The sequence below is a fragment of the Pseudopipra pipra genome, chromosome 3, assembly GCF_036250125.1.
Source record: "Pseudopipra pipra isolate bDixPip1 chromosome 3, bDixPip1.hap1, whole genome shotgun sequence".
Taxonomy (NCBI): domain Eukaryota; kingdom Metazoa; phylum Chordata; class Aves; order Passeriformes; family Pipridae; genus Pseudopipra; species Pseudopipra pipra.
In genome coordinates, this window is record NC_087551.1 from 10,196,874 (window position 1) to 10,223,953 (window position 27,080).

A 27,080-nucleotide genomic window follows, 5' to 3' on the forward strand; every position below is an offset into this window, starting at 1 on the left:
GAATGCCTTTTGTCTGCCTGGCCTACGCAAAAGTTGGTGGGGCTTGTCCCAACAGGTGGAGATGAATATAAGCTCCCAGGAAAGCTGCACGCCCATCAGAACACACATCTCCCACCACAACAGCCAATGCCACCCATCAGGCAGCCCCAGACAACTCTGGCCCGTCAAACAGCTGCAAGGAAGCAAACATTCCTTCCTGGGCAAAGAACAAGAAGGCAGTGAACATGAAGGGTGACCGGTGCTTGCAGAGGTGGCACAAAGGAAATGAGCAGTAGTAATATGGACCATAGTAACATGGGAGCCAAAACTCATGTGATATGAGAGAGTCTTAAAATACCCCGTATTGCTTTAATTCAGTTGTTCTTGGAACTAGAGATTGTTTTGCCCTTGTGATGTTTGGTCAGCACCAAAATAATTTTTCAAAACACATCCATCAGAAAAGAAAGGTCAGATCTGCTGGTGTGCTGTTAAGCTGATACAGCAGCTCACCCAAAACAAAGCCCACAAAATAACTGCAGGAGACTGAGTGTGCACATGAAATAAAACCCAAAACCAGTTTATTCTAAAATAAATACACAGAGCCACAGAGATTGCAGTTCAGCAGCTGCAGACATTTAGGCAGCTGGAGAGCCTGGTCATAGCTTTGGCATAATACTCAAGAAAGCCTCCTTAAATAATAATAAAACAAAAAGAACCCCCAATAATGACTCTCCACTACAAAGAGAAACCTCAACAGGCAAACAAGAATTACTTCTGCACTGCTCATTTTCACAGGTTTGCAGGCAGCTAGAAACTACAGTTCAGAAGGGCATGCACTTCTGATTCATCTCAAAAGCTTGTGCATTTTAAAGCCCTACAGTGACAGCACAGGGCACTGACTCAGGATCTGGGTGATTTAGCTGAAGTATTTTAAGATGCTCTTGCCTGCAGCTGTGGCTCATCTCACCGCTCAGGCAGATTTTCCTCCCCGCTGCATCAGGCAGCATAAGAGAGGTGTGCAGGCTCCTCAGCTGCTGCAGCTCACACTCCCCTCACAAATCGGAGCTGAAGGTGATGGTAGTTAATACTCACACACCACACAGCCCTACTGCTGCCCTACCTCTGCTTCAGGGCACAAGACAACTACTACTTAGGGACAGTGACATCTCGCTTCGCTCCTGAAGCCAGAAAACCTCAGAAGTCAGAGCCTTAGACAACAGCAATGTTAGTTGTGGCTCTGCTAATTTTAGCTCGTGCTTAACCCACAGTTCCCAAGTCCCTGCAATGCCTTCCTAGGTGCCAAAAGCCACAGCTACCCTATACCTCCACTGTCAAAACACACAGCTTCCCAGATGAGAGGCTCTGGTGCACTTACAGAAACTGAATGCTGCAGAAATACATTTTTCAAATGAGGAAGAGGAAGAAAACAAGGCTGGCTTTATTTACCCCACTGCTACGTGCATATCTTAAAATAAGGAACAAAAGTTCAGCTGCACAGTTCCTGTGTTTCAGAGTCCACTTGAGGACACACAAGACAGACTTTGCGCAGAGGGTGGCTCAGGAGCATCCTACAACGTATCAAAGAGCCTGCCAGGGCCAGCTTCTACCCCAAGGAGTGAAAGGAGAGAGAGGGGCAAGGGAAACAAACACACACTTCACACACTCTCCTCAGAGTAAACTGGGAAAGCTTTTAGAAGTAAATAAACACACACCCACCCACCCACCCATATTCTCAGAAAGCCACCCAAGCAGAATGCTTTTACTACCGTAACTGAAGGGTTTGTTTTATAAGAAGAGTTTCCTCAGATTTAGTCAACCTTACCAGCCTCCTCCTCCTCTACTTATTCACACTGAACTGTGAAAGGGACTTCAGCTCTCTCCAACCAATCAAAAACTAATTGAAGCAGCAGACTGGCACTATACAGCCTGAGCAGTCTAAGAGACTGAAGACTCAGCTCAGATGAGGCCTACACAATGTCATAATATTTCATTTTATTTAACCTCATAACACAAAGCATTGAAAAGAGTATTCACAAGGATCCAATCCTGCAAAAAAACCCAAAAAACATTCTTTATTCCAGATCAAGTCCACTGGGTTCAAACGAACAGTATATGCACTTTAGTGCATGTGTGCACCACAGTGCCTGCAGGAACAGAGCAAGGTTTTATTTGTTTGAAAAGCTCTGTGAGGAAGTTACGCAGTTTCTCTCTCAAAAAATAAAGCTGTGTTAGAACATAACTTAGTGGTCAGTTAAAGGGGTGAGGATGTCTCCTTGAATGAATAAAATACACTAAGATACACCTGGATATAATCTAACATTTTCTGCTTTTGATAATTATTTTTGTTACTGCTAGGGGAGTAAACAATGCCAAGGAATTGCTGAAAAGAATTCTGTCTCTCAGAGAAAAATAAAATTCAGAACCAGTATTTAAACCAAACACAAATCTTTCTACCTTACAGATACTAACCTTTGTGCCTGTTTCTGTCTTTTAGGAATTGGACGCAGAGTTATAAATACTGTCAAAAAGTTGTTGCAAATACAAAAAGGGTGTAAGTAAGCAGCACTGACGACCTAAAAAGTCAGCAGCAACAAAGATTTCACATATACCCTCAGATTTCCTATTGAAATCTCTTTGCTGCCAATATGCAGCCAACAATTCTGACAAGAAATTCCTAACTTGTGGTCCATGGAACAGACCCAAGGCTGTAAAAAGGGCTAGGAGGCGAGCTTGGTATGGTAGGGAAGGAAAGCAGCTGGTGTTAAAAGAGTCAGGATTGGTAGACAACCTCCTGACAGAAGTCAGGCAGAGAGTCCAAAGGAGCAAATCTATGTTTCTGCAATCACGGATTTTTTTTTGGATACAAAGAAGAGAGATGCAAGGTGACAGAGGAGAACTGCTTTTGTGTGTTGACAGTAAGACTGTTTTAATTGACTGCAGAAAGAAAGGAACAAGACAGCTGTAAGGCAGCTGGTAGTGATTATTTGGAAAGAGTAAGTTTGAGACACAATTTAAGTCCTCAAAAAGTCCTCAGTTAAAACTGGAAAGGAAAAGAAAATGCTAAAGCATATTTGCAAATGGGGTTTATCTGGTGTGGCATCAGATCTCAAAAGTATAAGGACAGACTACCATTTAACTGAGAGGAGAACAGAAGCTAAAATACAGAGGAAATTGCATGGTGCCTTCCTTGTACAAGCTGTAAGTGTTACAGTACACCTATATAACTAACACTCCAATACAATCAAAAACTCAGCAGAGCAAGCCCATGATGAAAAAAAGCATGGTTCATGGCAAAACTGACTCAAAGAGATTCAATATGATGACCCTTCATAATTAAAAGCTCTTGGGTACTCACAAAATCCCCTCTAACGAAGGGGAAATTAAGCAAGGAAATTAACTGAGCAATGTGACAGTCTGACTCTGTACAGGAAATCAAGAATTTCTACAGTAACCAGTTAACTCCAGTTCTTTTGGTGGCCTTCAGCACTGATGAGTTTGCTGGAAAGCAGAAGGCAAGCAGATCAGTGTGAACCGTGGAATCTCAGAAAGCTCATTTCTCTTCCATGCACAGTGCATGCCAAATCTTAGGATTCCTGCAGCATCCAGTTATGAAACTACAATAGAAGAGAAAAACAGATGGCTAAAGCCTGTTGGAAAAAAAAAAAAAGATTAAGCCTTACTTTATTTCCAAGGGAAAAAGATGTATATTTGAAAATACAGAACCTACTTCAGACCGTACCTAATCGATATAAAAATAGGCAACTTGCCTCACGGACGTGAAACCTGTCTTCAGTTAAGGCTTTTAAACATAAGAACAGTTTAACCCTTTTAGAACATCATGGCTCACTGTTTTAAGCAGGATTTAAAAGCAAAGCAGTTCATGTAGATGACAAACATTACAAACATTGTACAAAAAGAACATACTTCTTTATCTCTCAAGCAACCCCTGAATACAAATCCTGTAGAAAAGGCTCTTTATGTTTACTCTTTTCCAGCCTTTATAAGCAGTTAGCACCCAGGTTCAGGTGAGCAGCTTTCTTGCTCATAAAAGCATCTAAAGGACAATGACACATTAGGAAGTTGGCAACCTCAGCTCTGTAAGTTAAGCCATTCTCTGTGGAAACCAGTCGATATTACATCTGAAGCCTCTATTGAGTCCTTGACTTGCAAGATATCACACAACAATAAGGAAACACAAACGCCACCCTGGAGAGCTCATGTGTTCAGCATTAGATGTTTCAGCAGCTCTATAAAACTGCTATCAGAGCTTCAGGTCCAAGTACTAGAACTGATCTCTGGTCCAAAGGACAACTTTCCTCCTGGGAGCCTCCTCTGCTGAGCCTGTATCTCAGACAAGCCTTGACTCAGTTGCCTGAACAGAGGCCTCCAGCAGCTGGGGAGCCCCAGGGTACACAAGAGATGCTTGCCAGGCTGGCAGGCTTGACACAGGGTCAACAGGAGACCTGGGCTTCTCCAAACTGGCAGCTGGGACTGACAGTAAACCCAAAGGCATCTCAAAACAGCATCTGACACCAATGTTCAGGAACTGAACTGGGTCCCCTGCACAAGTCACAGCATTACACCTGCCAGTGATGCCCAGATTCTATCCTACACAAAACTAGTCTGCTCTGACAGCACAGAGTAGTAAATACAGCTTTTTTTGTAGGAGCCTAAGCACAATGAATGAGACTGATTTCTGGTTTTATTCAATGACCCTGTACTGAGGATTAGCACTAAATTAACTCTTTCCTATCAACATATAGTCCTTTCAGGCCAGGACTGCAGCTCACTGGAGAGGCTGGGTAGAAAATCCTGAGCTGCCCCAGCTTATTCCAAGGGTAAATGGAGGATGACACACTCCAGCACTTCCAAGTAAGCATCTTTAAAAAAAAAAAAGAAAAAATCAAGTGCTTATATGATTAATGCAAAGTGTTTTGATTTCACCGTAGCAGAAGTCACTAATCCATATTAAAGACCAAGACTACACTTGTTTGTTTATTTATTTTAATGAAAGACTCTAAATAAACCAAGTGTTCAATTTTTCAGAGGTACTGAGCAGCCACAGTAATTAGGTCTGGGTCAGTGGGAGCTGCCAAAATGCCACAGAAGTGACTCAGTACCGTTAATTATCTGAAAAATAAGGAACGATGACAACAGTGGACACTCCATCACAACCTGTCTCCCCCCTAACACACCACCAATGAAAAGCCATCATTTGAGAGTGGCTGTCTCTAATCATTAGTAGGGACAAGAATCACAAATTGTAGAAAGTAGAAAAAGCAACGAAAGGAGGTTTCAGCCTAATCTGGACAAACGGTGCTGTACCTAGAGATAACCCTTTAAAAGAGTGAAGCAGCAACACCAGAGTGGTAGCAACTTTCCACACAGCCAGGGTAATTCCAGAAAAAAGGGCAGGAGCTATTTTAAACACTAAGTTTAAAAAAAAAAACAACAAAACCACCAAAAACCAAACAACAAACTCAAATCAATACAAGTCCAGAGGAGACAAAGAGTATTAAATCCAACCAGAAACACACTCGACATTGCACACCATAAACGATCGGTACAAAAACATCCTAACACACAAGTCCTTCTCTGAGGAGTCAGACAAATGTAGACCTAACAGAAGACAGCAGTTCACAAAGAGGCACACAGCTTGTTTTGGTCATGCACAATCCTTGCTCACAGACACTTTTCAGTGCTAGTGTGTTTATGGCTGCATTGTCATTTATTTTAAAATATGAATGGAGCATTCTTTTCCTCCAGAAACACTGCATTGTTAAAATGCCAGTACATTAAAATAACTTACTGCTTACTACATTTCAATCAAACAAACTACAGACTACAGCACTGACACTTAATATGTATTGAATACTTTCAGCAAGAACAGCATATGGAGTTCATTTCTTCTGTTTTGTTCTTATATGGGCCAAACTCAGAGACAAGACTTAGAAACAGATGAAGCAGTGATCCTGTCAGCATGCACAAAAAATGTATATAAACTGTACCTTCTCCAAAGGTAAGGAAAGATTTAGTCGAAGGCTCTCAAAATAAATAAATATTTACCCCTTCGTTTCATATAAAAGTTTGACTTATGGCAGAAATATTGTATTTTAGCTTGCATGCTTAAGGAACACTTTTGTTAAGGTTTTCCAAATAAGAGGAAGCAGAATCAAAAAGCTCACAATCAAAGGACCATGTGAGTGATGTTTTTCCCCATTGTTATTTTTCCTAGAATTCATCCACTTTTCACCACCATACTGTTGCTTTGTCAGAACCAACACAAGCACTGATATTGCCTATAATTATATTCAAGAACACAAAATGAAAGTTCAGAAAGATGACCTAGTTTTTAAAAATTAGTTGCATATCTGAGTCTTTGAAAGGCTGTTCCACTGCTTCACACACAGGCATTTTGCTAGGTGGGCACTCTCAGTTATGATTAACCAATGAGCTGTTTCTAAAATAATAAGATCCTTCATAAGAGAACTTCTGTGTATGAAGTGACAGTTAGCTGCAATTCCAATGTGAACATTCCCCTGCAGGATTCATATTTTAGTGCTGAAGCATTCTGCAAATTCTCAAAAAACGAGTGAATCAAAGTGAAAATGAAACTAAAGCAGGCTTGTTAATGCAAAGTGAACATCAAAAGTAATAAACCCAACTGCTGAAATAAACCTGATAAACCAAAATTACTGTGGAAAACTCTTTGGCCTCTTTAGGACAGTAGATCCCACAAGATAATCACAACAGCCTCTTTCAACTTCTACAATGTTTTTATTTGTAGTTTACTCTGTGAAAGCAAGGTCAACTTCCAAAACAATTCTGTTTCTTAGTAATATTTCAGAACATTTTGGGCACGAAGATAACTTGCAATTAAAAAACCCCAAATGTTTAAACTGACAGTGTTTCTTTAAGACAGAGCAGTGAGCAGCCCTCCAGCATATTTGACAGAGATTTCCTACTCCAGGAGATAGAATTTAAATTTGTAGAGGCAATTACTCATAACCAGTGAAAGCAGCCAATGCAAGTGCCAAACTTGCCAACAAGAATAAAGGCCAAGTATTAGAAAGGAGGCTGCAGTTTATTACAAGGCAATTTGAACATCTCAGTCCATGAGGTCTGGAAAGTATTTTCTTCATCCCCTGACACTACAGGCTCACGCTAATGCGAGGAATTATGTCAGTAACATCAATATTCCAAACATATAAAACAGCAGTTGTATCATGGAGATCTTTCCCTGACTATTTAAAAGCTGCTTCTAGTCTTCCCTAGCAGATTTATTTAAGCTCATTTTGCAAAGGAAAGAGCTGCCAGACCCACAACGTTAACCATTAACTGCTGTCTAGTTGGCTATAAAGCCATCCAACTGGACCACCACTGCACAAAATTCTTGTCTGACTAAACAGATACCTTAAGGCAATTCCCAAGGACCTGTCTCTTGCCTCTTCCCGTTAAAAGATGGAAAGGAACAAGCAAGAGAAGGAGAAACATGACCTCTTCAGGTAAGAAAGTCAAAAATCAAAACTGGCATCCACCCCAGATATCCCACCACCACCACCTCCAGGACTGATCTCAAATGCCTCAGTCAGGTAACAACAGTGTCAGTAGATAAAACTCATCATGATGAGTTGAGTTGGCAGTTGGAAAACAGCTCATGGGAAATACTTAAAGAAAACCCAAAAAACAAAACCAAACAACAAAACCAACAATCAAAACCACACCACTAAGTCACACATGTCACAGATGCCAAGCTAATAAATGCACCCTCCTCTGCAAGGTAAAAACAATGCCAGCCTAAAACCTCAGAATACAGAACAAACCCAGCAGGTCCAGGACAACCACACAGCAAAGCAAGCACTCACTGAGAAAGACAAGCACCCCACTCAGCTGCCTCTGCAGTGGGCAGGCAAGAGAAGGCAAGGGGATGCAAAAGCAGTACACACACACCAAACAATACAAAATGAGCAACATCCTTCCTATTTCACCGCCAGCATCTTACTCCATCATTTGTGCAGCAACATGAGCCACTTCTTACCATTTTTTGGTGCACTCGACCATCAGTTCCTGGTAAGAGGCCACAAACTGGAACTTAGATGCATGTTTCCCAACACGCTGCAGCCTTTTCCAAACTGAAGCCATAGTGGGGAAAAATACCAGTCCTCTTACACAATAGCAAGTCTGTGAATACCAATGTAGGTTTAAGAGAGCGTGTGTGCTTGATACTAGCAGGTTTATATACAGATACAGTAAAAACAGTATGTGAGGAACGTGATAGGATGTCTACAATTCATATTCTGCCTCTCCCTTCTTCACGGTAAATCCCAGTCCAGCTGAATGGCTCATCACTGGCCAGGAGCAGCAAGCAATAGCAGGAGACAGGTAATCAAAAGGCAGTTCTCTCACAGAATCACCATTCCTTGCACAGTAGATGAAGTGAAGACTGCAGGACTAGAAGACAAGACAGAGAGAGAAAGCACTAGTTAATATACTCAACACTACAGTGCTACAATTGCACGTGACCTCGTACCTTCCAAACAACTACAGTAAACTACAAAAACATACCCCCTTCCTGTTATCAAGCCCCCCACCCCTCCAATTAAATAAATAAATAAGAATGCTGCAGCAATTTCAGGAATGCAAACCACGAGACTGTTTGGAAACATATCAACATGTCCTTTTATCAGCACCATCATAATTGGCAACAACAACAAAAAAGGGCAGGTCAGGGCCACACCAGATCCTTATGAAGCATCTCCCTACGAAGCATCTCCGGGAAGCAATGCAAAGTGGCTGAGGTGCTGCCAATATGCACCCAGAGGGAGGGACACAGGGAGATGAAGTTCTTTGTCTTGATGACAAAAGGTGTAACAGTTGTTTCCTCTCTTACACATACACACTCTTCCCGTTCCCATTTCTCTGTCCAAGGAGAAGGACCAGCCAAGAAGCCGGTAAGGGAGTGTTACTATTCAAATGCCCGTGCCAGGGTGAAGAGGAGGATGAAAGAGGAAGGGGCATCTCCCGAGTCTTGGCTACTACCCAGGATTCCCCATCTTCCTCGCTGCATCATATTGAAATTGAAACGTCTCCCCATCCCGCACGGAGAAATGGTCCATCAGGGAGGTAAAAAGCGAGAGGAGAAACCCAGGTGGGTCTCGTCCCTCGAAAGGAAAGCGGCATCTCTGCCGGGTGCAGGGGGAAACAGCCTCTTCATTAGGAATACAGAGAAGCAAAAGCTGGCCGCACCTGGCGAGAAGGCAGGGTAGGCAGGATGGCATCAAAGCTGGCGAGGAGGATACCTGGAGCAGAACGTCCCCCTGCGGCGGGGGAAAGGTGGTCCCCACGGAGCCGCGGGGCGAGGAGCGCCCAGCCCGTGTCACCTCCGCGCCCAGCCCGCCGGGGCAGCGCCCCCCGCCCTCGGCCGGGAGCCGCAGAAGGTTTAAAAAAATGAAAAAACGCCAACGGGCGGCGAGCAAGGCACGGAGGGGAACGGGCGGCCCCGGGCGCGGCGCGGGCGGGTCCCCGTGCGCGGCACTCACCTGCCGCCGGCTCCTCGCGGGCGGCCCCGCCGGGCGGGCGCGCTGGCACCACACGGCAGCCGAGCCCCGGCGCTGCCGCTGCCCATCACTGCGGCAGCCCCGCCGGCGGCGGCGGCAGCGCCCCGCGGCTGCCCCCGTCCTGCCGCAGCCCCATGGCGAGCCCCGGACACGCAGAGCGCGGCTCAAGCCCGCGCCTCACGCCGCCACCATCGCCCTCCCGCAGGCGCTGCGCCGCGCCGCGCCCCGGCCCGCCGCTCGCACCGCCCCCGCCGCCCGCCCCCAACGCGCCATTGGCCGCGCCGCGGAGCCGCAGGGCCTCATTGGGCGTCGCCCCTGTCAATCACCTGCGCTCCAGAGGGGTAGCGGAGCAGGGGGGCGATGAGCGCAGACGGGGCTCGCAGGGCCTCGCCTCCCGCCCACAGCCCCGTCTTTTTTCTGATTTGCCGCGTGCCTTGAGGGGGCGGGGCTTCTTGTGAGGAGCAGCCACACGATAGGTGGGCGCGGCCGCCCGTCAGCGCGAGAGCGCCCGGCGATTGGCGGCGGCGCTTCCTAAAGCGGCAGCGGGGCTGTCAGGGCAGGGCTGGGGTCTCGCGCGGCCCCCGGGACCCGCCGTCCCGGGGCCGGGGAGGGACACTCAGACACCGCCCGTGAGGTGGGCGCGGGACGGCTGGAGGGAGCGAGCGAGCGGCCGCGGGAGGCGGATGGAGGCGGCGGGCGGGGCGGAGGAGCCACGGCGAGGGACGGTCCCCGCGCCGGGCCCGCCCTGAGGAGGGGTCGGGCCGAGCGCCAGGCCCAGCCCGAGTCCCGCAGCGCAGGCCCCCGTGCGGGAGGGGCTCCGGAGTTCGCGTGGGGACGGGAAGTTGGTGGGAATGAAATTCCGCGGGCAGGGTGATGTTTTCTTTGCCGGTTTAACCGGCGTGCGCGGAGCCGCGCCCAGGCGCTGGGGGCTGGATGGGCTGCTCAGGTCTGTGTAAAAGTGGCTGCGAGGGGGGCGATCCTGGTGGGATGTGGCTGTGAATTCCCCATAGCCAGGCTGGCTGAATGTTTCTCCCACCGTGCAGTGTCGCTGAGGTGGTGTCGGGAGCCAGATGTAAACGCTCGGTGCTGGGTTCTAGCACTGATCTGATATTTAAACGGAGGCATATTCTGGTTCACGGAGAAAGTGCCACGCTGCTCGCTGCCCACGTGCCTCCTGGACACTCGTAGGCGTGTGTTTAAGTTCTGGATCCCAAAGCGCCATTTGCCATGATTCTGAAATTCACTGAATCTCAGAGTCAGGGTGAGGTGGTTGTGTGATCTGTGGGAGCTAATCCCAAACCTATCAGCCGGCCAAATCAGAAACTAAGCCATCTATCGAGTGGAAGCACAGGGAAATACGGAAGATAATGCAGTAGAGCTCTGAGAGCAGCTGTGAAATCGAAGCCTCGGGGCTTTGCAGTCCTCCTCTGTGTTCTTTTCCATGACAAACCAAATGGAGTCCAAGCCTGATCCACGGACTGGGAAGCTCCTTATACCAGTGCTTCCCTCCTTTCTCCTAAGCTGCCTCTGACTGTGCTACCATATCACAGAGGCTGCCAGCATTTAGTGGCTGGAGTGAAAGGAGAGAAAGATTGACTGTGTGGATGGCCACAGGCCTAAGCTGAACTAAGTTACTTCGGAGAGAGTGAATATTTGGGCTATTGAAAACGTCAGCCCTTTGCTTATAGTGTGCCAGTCTTCAGTCCTTACCCGAGCTGCCTGGGAAAGGCAGTGATTCTCCTTTTTCTGAAGTGGTGCACTGGAAATGTTACAGGCAGTTGTACTACTCATACAGAGTTTCTCGGAAATGCTCTTTTTCCAGAATAGTTTTGAAGATTTTGCACATTTATCTTAATGTTTCTGTCCCAGTTTCGCAGCTGGTCTGTACACAGAGTAATTCCAACACACTTGAGGGAGACATCCACTGATTAAATGCAGATCACCTGCTTAGGATTTGGGAAATGAGGCCAGGATTTCCAGAGCACATCAGACTGAAAACATGCAGTGGGGAGCACACACATGCTTGATTTTGACTTGGAAAATACCAGATGGAAAACTGGCAGTTGTAAAGTGGATCAAACAAGGTAATATGAAATTCCAGTGGACCTGAGGAGACCCCTAGTTTCTCATACTAGGGAAATGTCCAGTAATCAGTTGTGCTGATTTTATTTCAAAACTTGTCTTTATTCTGATATATTACCAAAAGTTAATCCGTAAGTTTCTCTGATTTATCTCCTAAATATCGTGCAGCACTCAGGCTAATTCCTAAGACATATTTTTGACCAAGATCTTATTTTCCTCAAACTGAGATAGACATTTTCTGTCCTGTGGAATAAATGGAGAAGATCTGGTGGTTTGTTCAGTGACTTGTGTTTCAAACGTCATTATTTATTAACATTTTCCATTTCCTTCATAGCTTTTGGATTCGAGTTACACCAGGCCTGGGAGGTACATGGCATAAGGCTGCTTTTTCCTTTGTGGCATGGGGAGAAATATAACACAGGCAATTATCCTACAAATTATCCATTTATTTTACAATTTTTAAGACTAGCACTCCTCAGTTCTTGCAATTTTGGGGAAAGCTTTAGGAGATTTCAAAGGGTGTGAAGAATTACTGTGGAAGGAAGGGCAAGATCTTCAGCTGGAGGTTGAAAGCTAGAGGCCACCACAGCATTATGAGGTTACTGGACTGAGCCTCATACCAGACCAACTCAAAAGCTCGTGTGACTTCTGTTGGCAGCTCACAGCCCAAAGGACCCAATAAATGGCAAAAAGGGATTAGCAAGGGCATAGATGAAGAACCCCTTCCTTGGGTCAGAGCACTCAGATGAGTCAGCAAGGAACCTCCCTGTTGACTTCATTCCCATATTGCAAAGATCTCCTGACTGGTCCTGCCAGCCACAAGCCTGGTTTGTGCCAGTGACCCAGCTCAAACCGTAGCTCAGCTCCAGAGGGTGGCTCAGGATCTGAGCCAAGGTCTAGGGAAACTGTCACATTTTTACTTAATTCAGTATTGTGAGCTTGATGGTGAAAACAAGCACAGCTAATTACACCAAAGTACCCAGTGCTCACCTTTAAGGTCAGTACCTGAGTGAACAACTCTTCTGTGACTCCCAGAAGGGTCCTTCTGATTATGAAAAAAATGATGCATCATTTTATGTACAGTGTCAAATACCTTCTCTTCTGCAAGCAGGAAAAATAGTCACTTGATGAATAGGTAGATGCTGGTTTATTGTTTAAAAATACATAATGTGTATGTCACAATCTACTGAAACCATATTCCTGTCAAATCTGGTGCTTTCCTTGCCTATGGAAGGACAGCCAAGGAAGTGTATTTGTATATATTTGAGCATGCTCTCATCTGTGTTGTTCTGGAAATGGCATGGAACAGGATGCTGAGAGCTGCTCAAACTGGGAAGTTGGCAGTGCTGACCAGGGATTCCCCAGAGCAACCATACCAGGTTCTTTATAAGCAGCTGGTTCCACCAAGGACACTTATCCTATCCAAAAACATACTCATGCTCTGTGGCTCCTCTTTCCCCCCTGCTGTGCTGACACTGAACCATCCAAACTCCTTCACAATCTCCACAGAAATCCCCATGTATTATTTTTTTCCTGGATTTTGCCTCCTGCTCTCTGGCTTTGGCCTGATGGTGGGAGATTTCAGTCCTCCTGGTCCAAGTAGAGGGATGATCTATGCTCTATTGCTGTTATTCCCTGTTAAGTGTTAAAGCTACACAGCCTCTCCCTTATCCTTCAACGCCTCATCATCAGCATGACTAAGGACAGGTTGTTCACTAATAAAGAAATGACCTTTGCTAGGAATAGCTGTCATAAATCTCCCTTTCCTTGTCCCTCTGTACATGAGCCTGCAGAAATGTCACTGAGGGAATCAACTAATTGGATTATGTCAAATTTGCAAGAACATTCCTCTTTCTGAGGCGATGGGCTGTGTACTTGAGGTTACCCACATCTGCCACGTTTTAAATGTGCTTGGATTTCTAGATCCCATCAAACCTTTGATCCCATAAATAAGGTAGTGGAAAATATGCACTGACCTCAGTAATAAGTGTAAGTACCATCCTAGTCCCCAACACATGTCCCTACCTGATGCTTGACCCTGTAACATTCAGTTCTGTAACAAGTCATGCTACATTTTATGGTAGCACACTTGCCTGCTCTTTTTCTTTGTTTCTTCACATCCCAACATTAATTTTTATATATATATATATATATATTCACAAAAAAATCATAACAGTATACGTAGCAAAACATTTTTTAAATCCTCCCTTTGTTTCTTGTTTGTTGCTGGAAAAACTCCCCTCAGATGTCTTTTTACGTGATCTGGTAACACCCAACAGCCATTCTGTATTGGAGGGAATAATGTTTTGAATATTCCCTCTGCTAAATATCAGTGACAATTGAAAGGGTGCAGGTGTGTGTGTGGAATACCCCATTTTATTTGTGCAATGCAAGCTTGACTTTGACACTGGCAGCTGAGAAAAGGCGATTCCCACATTGCAGAATCAGACAGCCCAGTTCCTATCATACCCTGGAACGAAAGCATATCATTTCAGCAATACCCCCAGCTGTTCTTAAGGCATAAAAACATCACCATTTGTTCTTGCCTTACAAAAAAAAGAAGCAGATTTTAGGTTGTGCTCTGGCGGGCTTGAGCTTTGTTAACACTGGCAGGGGCTGAGGGAAGCAGCCCAGCCTGGTTCTTGCCTATGGAACAGCTCCCGTGTGCAGCATTCCCAGCCCAGACCACATCCCAGCCCAATGTGTGGAGCTGTGTACAGGCACCCACCCTGTTAAACCTCTGCTGCCAAGGGGAATCTGCAGAGACAGGGGTTGGGGTACCTCACCAGCACCTCTGTTTTATGGATTGTTCTCCCATTCTCTTGCTGTGGCTGGAGCTCACACTTGTATGTGGTGAGCCCCTGCTTGTGCTTCAGCCAGGCAGTGAGTGCCTCCCCTCCAGGCTCTGTGCCAGAAGGAGTACCCAAAAGGCCTGTCCCCTGAGTGGCAGCCTCATGTCACAGCCCCTTTGCTCTCCTGTGACCGACTTTGTTCTGCCACCCCAGAGGGACCAGGAAATCCCTGCCCTGCCCCTCTTAACCCCACTGCCCAAAGTCTTGTAGGCAAAGTCAAGCAGGGTGGTTCAAACAGAGCAGATGAAAAACATCCTCACCTGTCTTTCCATTATCTCCCCTCTCTTGTCTGGCTGACATTCTTCCCAAACCACTCAGCACTACGGGGCATGTTGTATTTATCTGCAGACGAGGTCAAGGACAGGAGTCACATTCCTGAAATGCAGAAGTCTCAGTGCAGTCCAGCCTGTGGAGTCAAGACCAAAGATGGGGCACTGGTGGTGGAGACCCTGCACTACAGAGAGCATTTCCCTGCTCTGGATCAGAACACTGGATCAGTGCTGCTTTCTCCAAGTTTATTATCAACTCCCCTGTTAGTCAGCTTACAATGGTCTGAATGAGTTTTGTCATAGCCCTTTGATACCCATGAAATTGTGTACACCTCTTAGTGGCCCTAGTTACCCTCTTCTCAAAAAAAAAAAAAATAAAAAAAAAAAATTAAAAAAAGAAGCAGGCAGTACTTTGTCCATAAATAACAACTTTCAATCTTTTATCATGCTTAGTGTCTCCTGTACCCTTTCCAGTTCTTCAATGCCCTTCCTGTGTGGTCTCCCTAGCCTTTTTACAGAGTATAATTATGCTTGTATAGGACATCCTGCAGCACTAATGAGGGCAAAGAATGCCTTTCTCCCTCTCTTTTTAAAACAAACAGCACACAATGTGGCCAGCAGGATAGGGCAATGATCATCCCCCTGTACTTGGGCACTTCACGAGGCCACACCTTAAGTCCTGTGTTCAGTTTGGGCTCCTCAGGACAAGAAAGACATTGAGGTGCTGGAGTGTGTCCAGAGAAAGGCAAAAGAGCTGGTGAAGGGTCTGGACAAGTCTGATAAGGAGCAGCTGAGGCAGCTGAGGGGGTTCAGCCTGAGAAAAGGAGGCTCAGGGGGGAGGGAGCCTGGAGGGGTTGTGTAGATGTGGCCCTTGGGGACATGATTTAGTGATGGGCTCGGCAGTGCTGGGTTGACCACTGGACTTGATGATCTTAAATGTCTTTTCCAGCCTAAATGATTCTATGATTCTATTATTTATTACCAAATAATCCATGCTTGTTAATTTAAGATGCCCTTCATAAACAATTACCTTGATTCTCTGGAACCGTTTGCTTTTTCTCATTGAGTTTTTTTTTCTTTCAATTTCTACAATTCTTTTCGACTTTAAACATGACCTTTTTTAATATGTAATTTTTTCCTTAAGCTAATTGCTGCTACACAGACCACCACCAATGCTCTGTAGACACAGCTGAAAGTGAAAGGGCCAAACTTTATACAAGATAAAGACAGGGAGTAACCTATTTGGATTTGGAACAAGCTAGGATTTGGAACAAGCATCTCAGAGAGGTATGGCAGCACAAGTGAAAACACAAGACATTTTCTCCACAGATAGAGGTTAAGAACAGAAAGACCCTTTTCTAAGAGTTATGGAAGAAAATAAGAGATGGAGCAAGTTGAGGGGAAGACTTGCTTTCTAGCTCCCATACCCATTCTGCATGACCCTGGCTATGTCAAATCTCTGCTTAACCAGCTGTAGATGTTTCATGGAGGCATCCAAGGAAACTGCAGATTCAGTGGTGGAAAGGTCAAGGAGTGAAGGTGGTACAGCCCATACTTTTTTTTCTACTGTGAACCCATTTATCAGAAAATCAGTAGCTGGACATGCAATCAGAATAACGAGCTGGAAAAATGTAAAGCCTTTTACCTGTATTTCCGTAACCAGAGAAATCATAAAATGGAACACAGCTGTCTCTAAAGATTATGCAGGAAACTCCTCTTTGCCCAAATATAATATATGTCACCTTTAAAGAGAACGCCTGGTTAACTTTGGATCTACACCATCAGTCATTCATGCAGCTCATCAGTAACAGGGGTATGCTTCCTTGGAATACAGGCATTAGCAATGCACAGGCCACCATAGATCAAATCTGAGGCCTTCTTGGAAGCCAGTCGAGAAGCAATTACCTTGCAGATGTGATAAGACAATCTATTAGACAATCTATTACGCAAAACCGTGTTCCTACCAGGCTAAGAGGAAATTTGGAGCTAACAACTTGTATAACCAGAATCCCAAACATCACACAATGGGACATTAGTGAATACTTGATGAAAAGTACCTCAAATCACAGAGTGGAAATATATATGTGTGGTATGGCCTTCATCCTGCAGAAGATCTACAGCTACCACAGCTGAAAGCATCTACTCATGTATGCAAGACACACAAGTGGACAAGTGTTTGCAGTAATGGTGTTGGGCAGGTGTGAGATGGTGTGGAAAAACTCAGTTTTGAAAGGACAAGCAATTAATTCTGTTGTAAAACTGACTGAAAAGTTTCCTGCTCCTACTTTTAATATCTCAGCAGCCACACAGCTTAGACAAATACCTCTAGTTAATCTGGAAATTAAACTACATAATCACAGCCAAGTTAGATAATTCCAGACTAAGAAACTACTCTTCAACATGCCCAGATTAACCTATAGGGATTTAAATGGTGTTGCAAGTTATTTTTAACTGAGTTATCACTAATCTCCCTATATGCTTTTTAGACTGTATAAAGTCACACTGTCAGAAAACATGTTAGCTTCCAAAAATAAAAGAGCTGACCACAAATGGGGTGTAGGACTCATTTGCCAGATCATGGTGGTGTTTGGGCTCCTCCAGTTTGCCCCACTTTACAACCTCCTTTCTGCTAAATTCCTCTGCACAAGCTATGGAGGACATGTAGCCTTATGGACCATGTATCCCTATGGTAGATTCCTCAGTGAGTCCCAGGCTGAAGAGGAGACTGCTCAATGTAGATATTTTTCATCCACAGTCTTGGAATCTTACTGACTTTTCACACATGCCTAGAAGGAGTGACTGCTTTGCCAGCCCTGTAGAGGGACAATCAGGGGAAAAAAAAAAGGAAATCTCTAGTTTGGGCCACTTGCTAATTGCAAGTGACACACTAGTGCCTGGGGCCACTTTGAATCCCTAGGTTTGAAATTAAAGATCTAGGGGTATAAATGGGTTTCTCGCCAGTAAAAACAGTAGAGTCCCAAAACCCCAGCAAATGTGCTCCCAGCCCAGGGCAAGTGCTGGGAACAATTCCATTGCTGCACTTAAAGATGCAACCTAATCAATCACCAAGATACCTTCCTTTCATCCCTAACCAGAGCCGCAGAGCTCAGCAAAAGGACCTGCACAACAACAGCACAAGGCTGGTAAAGGCACCTCAGAATCTCTCTTCCTGGCAAAAATTTCTGTATCAGCCAAGCTAGCAAAATCTGTCTGTTTTGGGAAACAACGGATACGTCAAACATTCTGGCAAAGCCCAGGAGAAATGACAGTTCAATGATGTTGAAAAGAAAATTATCAGAGAGAGATTAGTTTGTCTGACAGTATGTCTTTATGCTCTCCACTGAAGAAGAACAAGAGTCCTTTCATGCATATTGAATTTACTTCTGGTGCGAGTCAACCTCTGTCAGTAGGGCTGTAAGTGCTGCCGGTTTAGAAAAATGGGTGATCGCTGCAACCTGGCACCTGCTCCCTGCACACCCCAGAGCCCAGAGCTTTCCAGCCACTTGGTCAGCTGCAAGCAATGCTTGTTTTACACCAAAGCATCATGGGTTTGGGTGCAGCATTCAGAACACTGCACTATCTATTAAAACATTTGCCCAAGTAGGCAGATGGTACAGGGGGTCTGCAGGCCATGGAAACCCCAGACTCCAGTTATGAAGCTAAAAGAGGTAAGGGAGCAAATGGTGCCTGTTAACAGGAGTGGCCATCCCAGCTCATTTCTCACACAGCTTTGCAGGAGAATTACCCTGCACTGCCGATTGTCTGGTGCCATCTCTCTCTACATGATACAACAAAATTTTACCACTGCTTTGCCACAGCCATCCCTCAGATCCTGTGGTGCTGCAGCTTGTGCAGAAGCAATAATCCCTGAACAGGCGGAGAATTACGCCACCACCGCCCTCTGGAGAGTCTCTGCAGTTTGCAGATGTGTATCACACTCACCATCCATTCTCCTCCCAAGTCTAAGACATCCATGAGCTAAAAGCTTGGATACAAAGTAATGCCTGGAAAGTTTCGGGTTCTTTTTTGGATACTGATAAGATGCTCAACACAAATGACAATGGTATGAATTTTGTCTCTGGCTCCTGCTATTCTGCTCTCCATTCTGGCAGCCCAAAGGTGGCAACAACCCAACTGAACTCATAGGTTGTGTCTTCCCAGGGAGCAGGCTGAACACATGAAGAGGTAGGAATGGTGTGTCATTTCCCAGCTGTGACACAGATGGGGACGAGGACAGAGTAGCTGGGTGACTGGTGTAGCCTAGCATGGCAGGAGTTCCTCTTTGGAGACTGCAGCATTTGAAATCCCATAGAATAATCCTGCTGCACCCCTCTGCTGGGGCTCAGGAGTCCCACTCTGCATGGCCTGCTGGCCTGCAGATCCTGGTGCCCACTGCAGCAGCAACAGCTCCTAATTGCTCAGGACAGTGAAGACCTTCCATCACAGGGTTTTCTTTTGCCAGCCTCTTAGTTGAGAAGGAAAACTGCATAGGTAGTAAAACTGCTCAACTCACAGTTACATGCTCCTATTGTTTATTTAAAGCATTGCCCAAACTACTTATCTTCCCTAGTATGAATCTTAGTACAGCTGAACTGAGTTTAGCAAATCTTCCCACCCAAAAGAAGAACTTGAAACTGTCACGAAAGTAGAGGTGAAAAGTTTGGTTAAAATACAAGAAACCAAACAAAGAGGGTCTGGCATCTGGCAACAACAATAACTGTCGGTGCCCTTCAGCTTGCTTGACCCACTACATCAGACAATGCTGACCTCATTGCTCACCACAAAATTGTGATGCCTTCCTCAGTCCAGGGCAGCATCACCTCAGCGAGACTAAAATAAAACCCACTGAAAGGCTTTATATAATACCATGGCTACAAGATCTCTAATGTAGTTTTCTTATTGGAGCAAGAGCCAAGTACAGTTTAAATTCATTAGGTAATGGCCTGTGACAATGAAGGACAAAGACAATTATTATGCACATTTCCCAGCTGATTGTTTCTGTGTGAAGAAAATGCAACAAATTATTGTTCTCCTGTATTAATGCACCATAAAGGATTACTATCATATCAATTTCAAAAAATCCCTATCCCTTTCAAAATGCAGACAAATGCCAGATAAATTTGATTTTTATAGATGAAAGCTTGGCAGAAAAGTCAAGATTTCATTAGGGCCATGGACAATCACATTACATTTTATATGATATGAGGACTTCACTACTAAATCAGGAAATTGATCTCAGGGCATTTTTTTCTACTGAAAACTTATCAGTTCCCTGAGTATCTCTCAGGTATCTCAAACACTTATCCTTGGATATAATAGTCAGAGGCATTCCTAATAGCTGGGTTTTTTAATAGAAAAGTCAGAAAAGAAATACAATATAAAATCATAAAATCATGAAGGTTGGAAAAGACCTCCAAGATCACTGAATCCAACCTTTGACCGATGACCACCTTGTCAACTAGACCATGGCACTGAATGCCACATCCAGTCATTGGTTATTGTGTTCAGTAAGGCACTTTGCCTTATTGAAACTCATACCATCGGCCTTGGCCCATTGGACCAGCCTGTCCAGATCCCTCTGCAGAGCCTTCCTGCTCTCCAGCAGATCAGCACTCCCACCCAACTTAGTGTCATCTGTGAACTGACTGAGGGTGCACTCGATGCTCTCATCCACATCATCAATAAATATATTAAACAATCAATAAAGATATTAAAAGGACTGGGCCCAACACGGATCCCTGGGGACACCACTAGTGACCAAACACCAACTGGATGCAGCAGCATTCACCACCACGCTCTGGGCTCAACCATCCATCCAGTTCTTAACCTGTACAAGCCATGGGCTGCAGCTTCTCCAGCAGAATGCTGTGGGAGACACTGTCAAAGGCTTTGCTGAATTCCAGGCAGAAAACACCAACAGCCTTTCACTCATTCACTAGGAGGGTCACCTGGTCATAAAAGGAGATCAGGCTGGTCAAGCAAGACCTGCCTTTCCTAAACCTGTGCTGGCTGGTCCTGTTCCTCTGCTTGTCCTGTATGTGCTGTGTGATCACACTGAAGATAATCTGTTCCATAACCTTGCTGGACACTGAAGTCAGCCTGATAGGCATGTAGTTCCTTGGATCCTCCTTCCAACCCTTCTTGTGGATGGGCGTCACACTGACCAACTTTCAGTCAACTGGGACCTCCCTGGTTAGCCAGGACTGGTAGTAAATGACAGAGCAGGGCTTGGCCAGCTCTTCCACCAGCTCCCTCAGTACCCTCCATGTAAATCCCATCCTGCCCAATGGGCTTGTGTCTAAGTGGCTTGGCAGGTCACTAACTACCTCCTCCTGGATTACAGGGGGTCTATTCTGCTCCCCATCCCTGCCTACCAGCTCAGGGGACCAGTCGCCCTGAGGATAACCAACCTTTCTGTTAAAGACTGAGGCAAAGAAGGCATTAAGTACCTCAGCCTTTTCCTCATCCTTGGTAACAATACTCCCCCCCTCATCCAATGAAGAATGAAAATTGTCATTGGCCCTCCTTTTGTTGTTAATGTATTTATAAAAACACTTCTTATTATCTTTCACAGTGGTGGCCAGATTAAGTTCTAGCTGAGCTGCTGCCTCTCTAATTTTCTTTCTACCTGACTTAGCAACATCCTTGTACTTTTCTTGAGTTGCCTGCCCCTTCTTCCAAAGGTCATAAACTCTTTTTTTTTTACTGAGTTCCTCTAAAAGCTCCCTTTTCAGCCAGGCTGATCTTCTTCCCTGACGATTCATCTTTTAGCACATAGGAACAGTCTGCTCCTGCACCTTTAAGATCTTCTTTAAGTATGTCCAGCCTTCCTGGACTCTTTCAGAGAGACCCAGGGGACTCTCTGAACCAGTGTCTTGAACAAGCAAAAGTCTGCCCTCTGGAAGCCCAAGGCAGAGGTTTTGTTGACCCTCTTCCTTACTTCAAGAATTGAAAACTAAGAATTGAAAACTATCATTTCATGGTCACTGTCCCAAGATGGCCTTCAACCACCACATCTCCCACTGGACCTTCTCTGTTTGTAACAGCTGTGACAGAAATTCTCTTCCACACACTCCTAGACTGCCTCCTCTGCTGTGTTGAGTTTCCAGCAGACATCCATCAAGTTAAAGTCTCCCACATGGACAAGGGCTAGTAATCATGAAATATCAGCATGATGTTTATGTATAGGGAATCTTAAAGATGAGTGAAAGCCTCCTTCCTCTCTCAGTACCAGCTGTTGGTACTTTTCTGTAACACCAAGCAAGCTTTGCAAAGGAGCACAAAAGGCCTGGGTTTAGGCACAGTGTTTTCTGAAATCACATACTCTGGTAAGCATCCATCCATTGTTCTCAGAGACCATGCAAGACTACTCAGAAGCCCAAGTGGAGCAGCAACCCAACCCATCCTCCTTCCCCTCTGTACTCACTCGCAGAGCGTCACTCAAGGCGTCCCAGTTCCTCTGGAGTTAACGGGTCATTCACACAGGGCTTGACAAAAACCCAAACTTACTTATCCTCTAGTGACAAGTGTGGGCAGAAACCCTCCTTCAGCGAGGGCTTTGTAATCCATCCTGGCACGAAAAAAAGCAGAGGGTGTATTCTGGTGTCCCAGCATGGCCCAGGACCTGCCATTACAGCTTGTCCAAGGGCTTTGATGTGTGCATTGCAAGGTTTTATGATGTTGTTTCCCCCACAGTTCCACAAACCCACCTTTGTACATTTTCTCTTTGCAGCTGACACTTGTAACATAAGCCACTGAGGCTGTAATAAAATATGCAACATTAACCATATATATGGAGCGTTACAGACTGTGAAATTCAATGTCATTTTTTAAAAGTCATAAAAACATTATCTGATTTCCAGTAGCCCCCCAGGAGATTCAGGAATATGTTTATACACTAAAATGTCAAAATCATAAAATGCCTGCTTTTATACTATTTACTTTGCGTGGTGGTGAAGTAGTTATTACACGCCATTTCATAAATAGAGTGACTCAGAAATAATTAGTGTGCTGAATAACAAGCTTTGCACTATAATACAGCATAATACAGTACCATACATTTTAAATCCCTGATTTTCACAAAGTACTTGCACAGTCTAGCTTAAATAGTACAAATAAAAGTGAACCTCTGGGGGGAAAAAAGCAATGCTGCTGTTGGGTTTTGTTTTCTTCTCCTTTCAAGGGAGGTACACTGATAGTCATGACGGCAGGGTTGAGGCAACGAGCAGCAGTAACTGCATTTCCCAAAGGGCAGGGACAAAAGAGGCAGCACATCTCACTGTTATGACACAAGGGAGAGGTTCCAAGAGAGTATCACGTTAGCAAGATTAAAATTAACACACACCCTGAACAAAATCCCTCTTTGAAGGAAGGAGATGATTTAAAATTGCTTGTAATTAAGGGAGAAACAGCACTGCACACAGCCTTGCTCTAGCCAAGAAGTCTTCCAGATTTTCACTGCTCAGCTTGTAATACTCCTACTTACTATTTTTTTTAAACACACAGTGGATTTTATTGCCTTTTTTAGATATTAATATGCAACCAATTATAAATTGTGAGTTACAGCACTGGATAATTTCCCTTCAAGAATGCTAAGCAGATTCTGCTCTGTATCAGCCCATGTGACAGCACAGCAACTACCATCCCCTCTGACTTTTTTTAGCAGCAATTCCTAAACAGATGCTCAGCAGGAAAACTGGAGCAAACCCTATCTTAGGACCTCCTTGTGTTGCTGTTTTTTAACTTGCTGGATGATCTGCTTAAAAATAAAGGAAAATTTAGGATTTATCTCAAATTCTCAGGAGTAGAGATTCAGATGAATAATAGGAAATAACAATTATCATTTATTACTTATCTTGGAGGTGCTTGCCTCGGTTTCTCTCACTGTCCGGTGTTGTGCTGGCACCACATTCCAAGCTTCTTCTTGAGGCCTGTCAGAGGGGAGAGGGGAAATTTTAAGTGCAAGGTTAAAAAAAAGAAAAGGAAAATAGAGAAGGCAGTGTGAACTTTGATTTCATGCAGATGCAATGCACATCACACAACAGCACTGTCCCTGTGGCGCAGTACCCATTGACAATGTGTTAGAGCACCCAGCTGTTGGAAGTTTTGACTGCACAAAAGTGCCCTCTTCCCTTTTTTTATTTTTCCTGGGATAAAGTACTTGCAATACAACTACCGTCCCACTGAGCAAAGGTATAATTATTGATAATTGTTGATGTTCATCTGTGTAAGCATTAACGACACTAGTTGGGCCAAAACAAACCTTAACACAGCTGGCTTTGTCTCCACCAAGCCCAAGCAGCAAGTGCTATTCCCGAATTTGAATATGAGTATGGATCCAGCAAACAGACTATGCTGAGATATGCAACTATGGATGAGGATGCAGGTTCAGTATCACTGTTTATGCATGCTTTACACCTCTTTTCTGTAAAAAAGTCCCTTCACCATGTGGGAAAATACTTCTCTACACTGAAACAGAAAAAATGCTGAGACCAGGCCGTACTTTTTATTTTTTTTACCATAATCACAGGACTCTGCTTTGGTGGGTGTCAGATTTTGGTTTTGGCTGAGGTAGTGTAATGCATAAGAACCCTCCACAGTAATGCGAGCTCAGACATAGAACACCGAGCTGAGGCCAGAGCTGTGATTTCTAATTGTCTTTGCCCAGAAACTGCACTCAGCATTTGTAATCCTTAATAGGGAGTTTCAAAACAGCCTCCAATATTTGTGAAACGTACAGCTGGCTTTGTGTGCTGCCATGTCAGGGGGGTTTAGGACACTCCAGTAATCTTGGTGTGCTGCTCTGTGGTTTTCAGCAGGATGTTGGCATGTTCTTTCCGCACTGGCCTGGTCAGCTCCAGAGGTTCTTTTCCTCTCAACACCTACACACCTCCTTTCATTTAATGGCTGTTAAAAAAGAACTTCCAAAAGCCTCTGCAGTTTGTCACCGTCTACATTTGAAGATAAATTCACAGTAAGGGAAAAAAAAAACACTCAAGCATAAAATATCCAGATTAATTCCTGGTCTTTGCTTTTATCTCCTGTTTTATCCTTCATCATTCACCAGAGGTCCAAATTGGTACAAATGAACTTCTGAATGTGTGACATGATCCACCTAAGAAACCTAATTGAGAAGCAGTGATTTTTCTTACTTTTTTTTTTTTCTTTTCCTTCTCAAGGCCCAATGATGTTCATGGGAGCTTGCTAAGGAACCATTTGGATTTGCCTGTTTGTGCAAAAATAATCCATGTTTCCTTGACACGTTGAGAATACAACATGCCAGAAATAACTTGCATACTTTTGGAGGTCTTTCTGCTTGTGAGAGTCCAGCATGCTACTGGCTTTATCAAGAGGCCTAAAACGCACTTGTGGAACTTGAAAAAGGCCTTTCCAATGACTAATGCAGTCCATTTGTATGGATTACTCATTAAATTAGCAGAAATGCTAAGTCTTACAAGAAGCAATTGCTCTCTTTTGCAAAACACAAAATGTGCTCATCCGGAAAAGGAAATTTCACATTTCCCAGCTAATAGTGAAATAGCAGACCATCAAAAACTCCTTCCAGACTCTTCTTATTTGGACACGCTCCACATCCTTTTCCAAGCCAGCATTTTCCTGGCCAACATAAGCCTCTGGGAGATCCTATTTGCACTCACATCTCCACAGTTCCAACCCCAGCCAGGCCCAGACAGTTAAGCAGAAGCAAGCTGAGGGTGACAGCATTACCGTCACAATGTACGGCAATATGTATCAAAAAGAGTATCCTGGAGTCGTGGTCTGAAGGACTTCCATGTCCAGAGGGCTGAAAAGGTTTTATGCAGCTCTTTTTTGTTTGTAGCTTCTCTAGATCGCAGTGTTGTAACTTTTAAGAACACATAAGAAGAGGTTTCTGAAGACTTAGACTGTTTCCCTTGCTACCAGCTCTTTAAAGAGCTTACTTATTGCTGCAGGAAAAGGCTAGGGAAGTTGGGAATATCACAACATTTTTAATAGGAAATTTATTTTGTAGGCAGCCTGCTCTAATGTGGTTAATCTCCAAGTGAATACCAGAAAATCTAATATATTGGGAAACACATCAAAGTCTTGAGATCACATGGTCACTTGTTCTCACACGTGTTCTTCTCAGCAAAGGAATGACAGCACTTGTTAAAAGAATTTGTTGATGGACTGAGTGTAACCAATAGCACCCAAAAGATAAAAAACCATCCCAAATCCTACAGCATGCTTTCTGCTCCACACCCTTTCTGAAAGCACACATGCAGCATTGGCTCTCTGACCTGCAGCTGACTGAGGAGCTTGTGTTGCTGGGGTCATTAGGAAGGCTTTTTTTTTTTTTTTAACCAACATACAAGGTATGCAGTTACTTGACAATAGCAAGTAATTTGTGTTGCTGAGGGGCACTTCTTTCAGGCTTCTTCATTTATGACATACAGACAGGACAGAGTCCATCAGAGCAGGTACCTACTCCTCAATCAGTCCTGCTTCTGATCTCCAAAGGAGAAACATCCATCAAAGAGGCAGCAATAAATAAAACCACATCCCCAGCTAGCTTCCTTTACCTTGAAGTGTTTTGCTTCTTCTCACAACTCCACCTATGAAATGATGTCAGAAACCCTCAACCACTGTTTTTCTAGAGATTGATTTAATTTTCCATTCCCACAGTCAGCGATCACCCAGCAACAGTAACCAAACCCCTGGCTAGGGCAAGAGCAAGGCCTCACCCTAGGAGGGCTGAAAGCTGCCCAAGGGACAGCCATTGTTCTCCAAGAGAAGCCCCTGCACTGAGGGCTTTCACACACCACCACCAGAAACCTCACCCCATGGGCAGGCAGCAGGGCTGGCACCCAGAGCCCAGATGTGATGCTTGTCCTGGGGTCTTCTTAGAGAAGGACAGGGCCACTGAGCCCCATGGAAATCCTTTGCTTCTAAAAATCCCAGAGCTAGCAGAGAGCATCAGGGAATGACCTTGTCACACGCACATCCTGTTCTCAAATTCAACTCCTGGGCAGCTGCTGCCGACCTCTGCCAAGAATGAGACACGGGCCTAGATGGACTTTGCCAGAAACACCAGTCCCTGGGTTTCCAGGTTTCTACAGCAGGATAAAGGGCACCTTCTGGCTGCTCTGACTTACAGCTCAAACCCACCTGTGCCTGAGAGGCTGCAGTGTCCACGAAATGGCTCAGGGCCAGCTAAATCCCATTGCATGGGAAAAGAGCAAGAGCCAGCCATGTCCTGAGTGTTGGAAGAGCTCCAGGTAAAAGCTCCAGTGCTTCAGCTCTCCAGACTTGATGCTGCTCCTGGCACCCAGGCTCACCCTCTGGCTACACACAACATCCCCTGA

General features: G+C 44.9%; 1 protein-coding gene and 1 long non-coding RNA gene across 22 annotated transcripts in view; both read right to left on the minus strand.

Moving 5' to 3' along the window:
• The window catches only part of EHBP1 (EH domain binding protein 1), a 212,299-nt gene extending 202,333 nt beyond the window's left edge, over positions 1–9,966 (minus strand). For 5 of the 18 annotated variants that reach the window (XM_064647682.1, XM_064647679.1, XM_064647686.1 and 2 more), the window contains exons 1-2: positions 9,226–9,414; positions 8,018–8,430 (exon numbers count right to left, since the gene is read on the minus strand). In XM_064647682.1, coding sequence (XP_064503752.1) covers positions 8,018–8,121 — 104 coding nt within the window. In that variant the 5' untranslated portion in view covers positions 8,122–8,430; positions 9,226–9,414. Of the gene's footprint in view, positions 1–8,017; positions 8,431–9,225; positions 9,417–9,518; positions 9,732–9,862 lie in introns of those variants that run through there. The other 13 variants (XM_064647690.1, XM_064647681.1, XM_064647674.1 and 10 more) reach the window with 9 other exon arrangements.
• A 2,780-nt stretch (positions 9,967–12,746) lies between these two features.
• Positions 12,747–27,080, minus strand: part of LOC135410850 (uncharacterized) — a 55,284-nt gene continuing 40,950 nt past the window's right edge. For 3 of the 4 annotated variants that reach the window (XR_010428911.1, XR_010428913.1, XR_010428910.1), the window contains 3 exons: positions 22,166–23,669; positions 14,731–14,876; positions 12,747–14,088 (listed from right to left, as the gene is read on the minus strand). This is a non-coding gene — a long non-coding RNA (uncharacterized LOC135410850). The remainder of the gene's footprint in view (positions 14,089–14,730; positions 14,877–22,165; positions 23,670–27,080) is intronic. The other variant, XR_010428912.1, reaches the window with a different exon arrangement.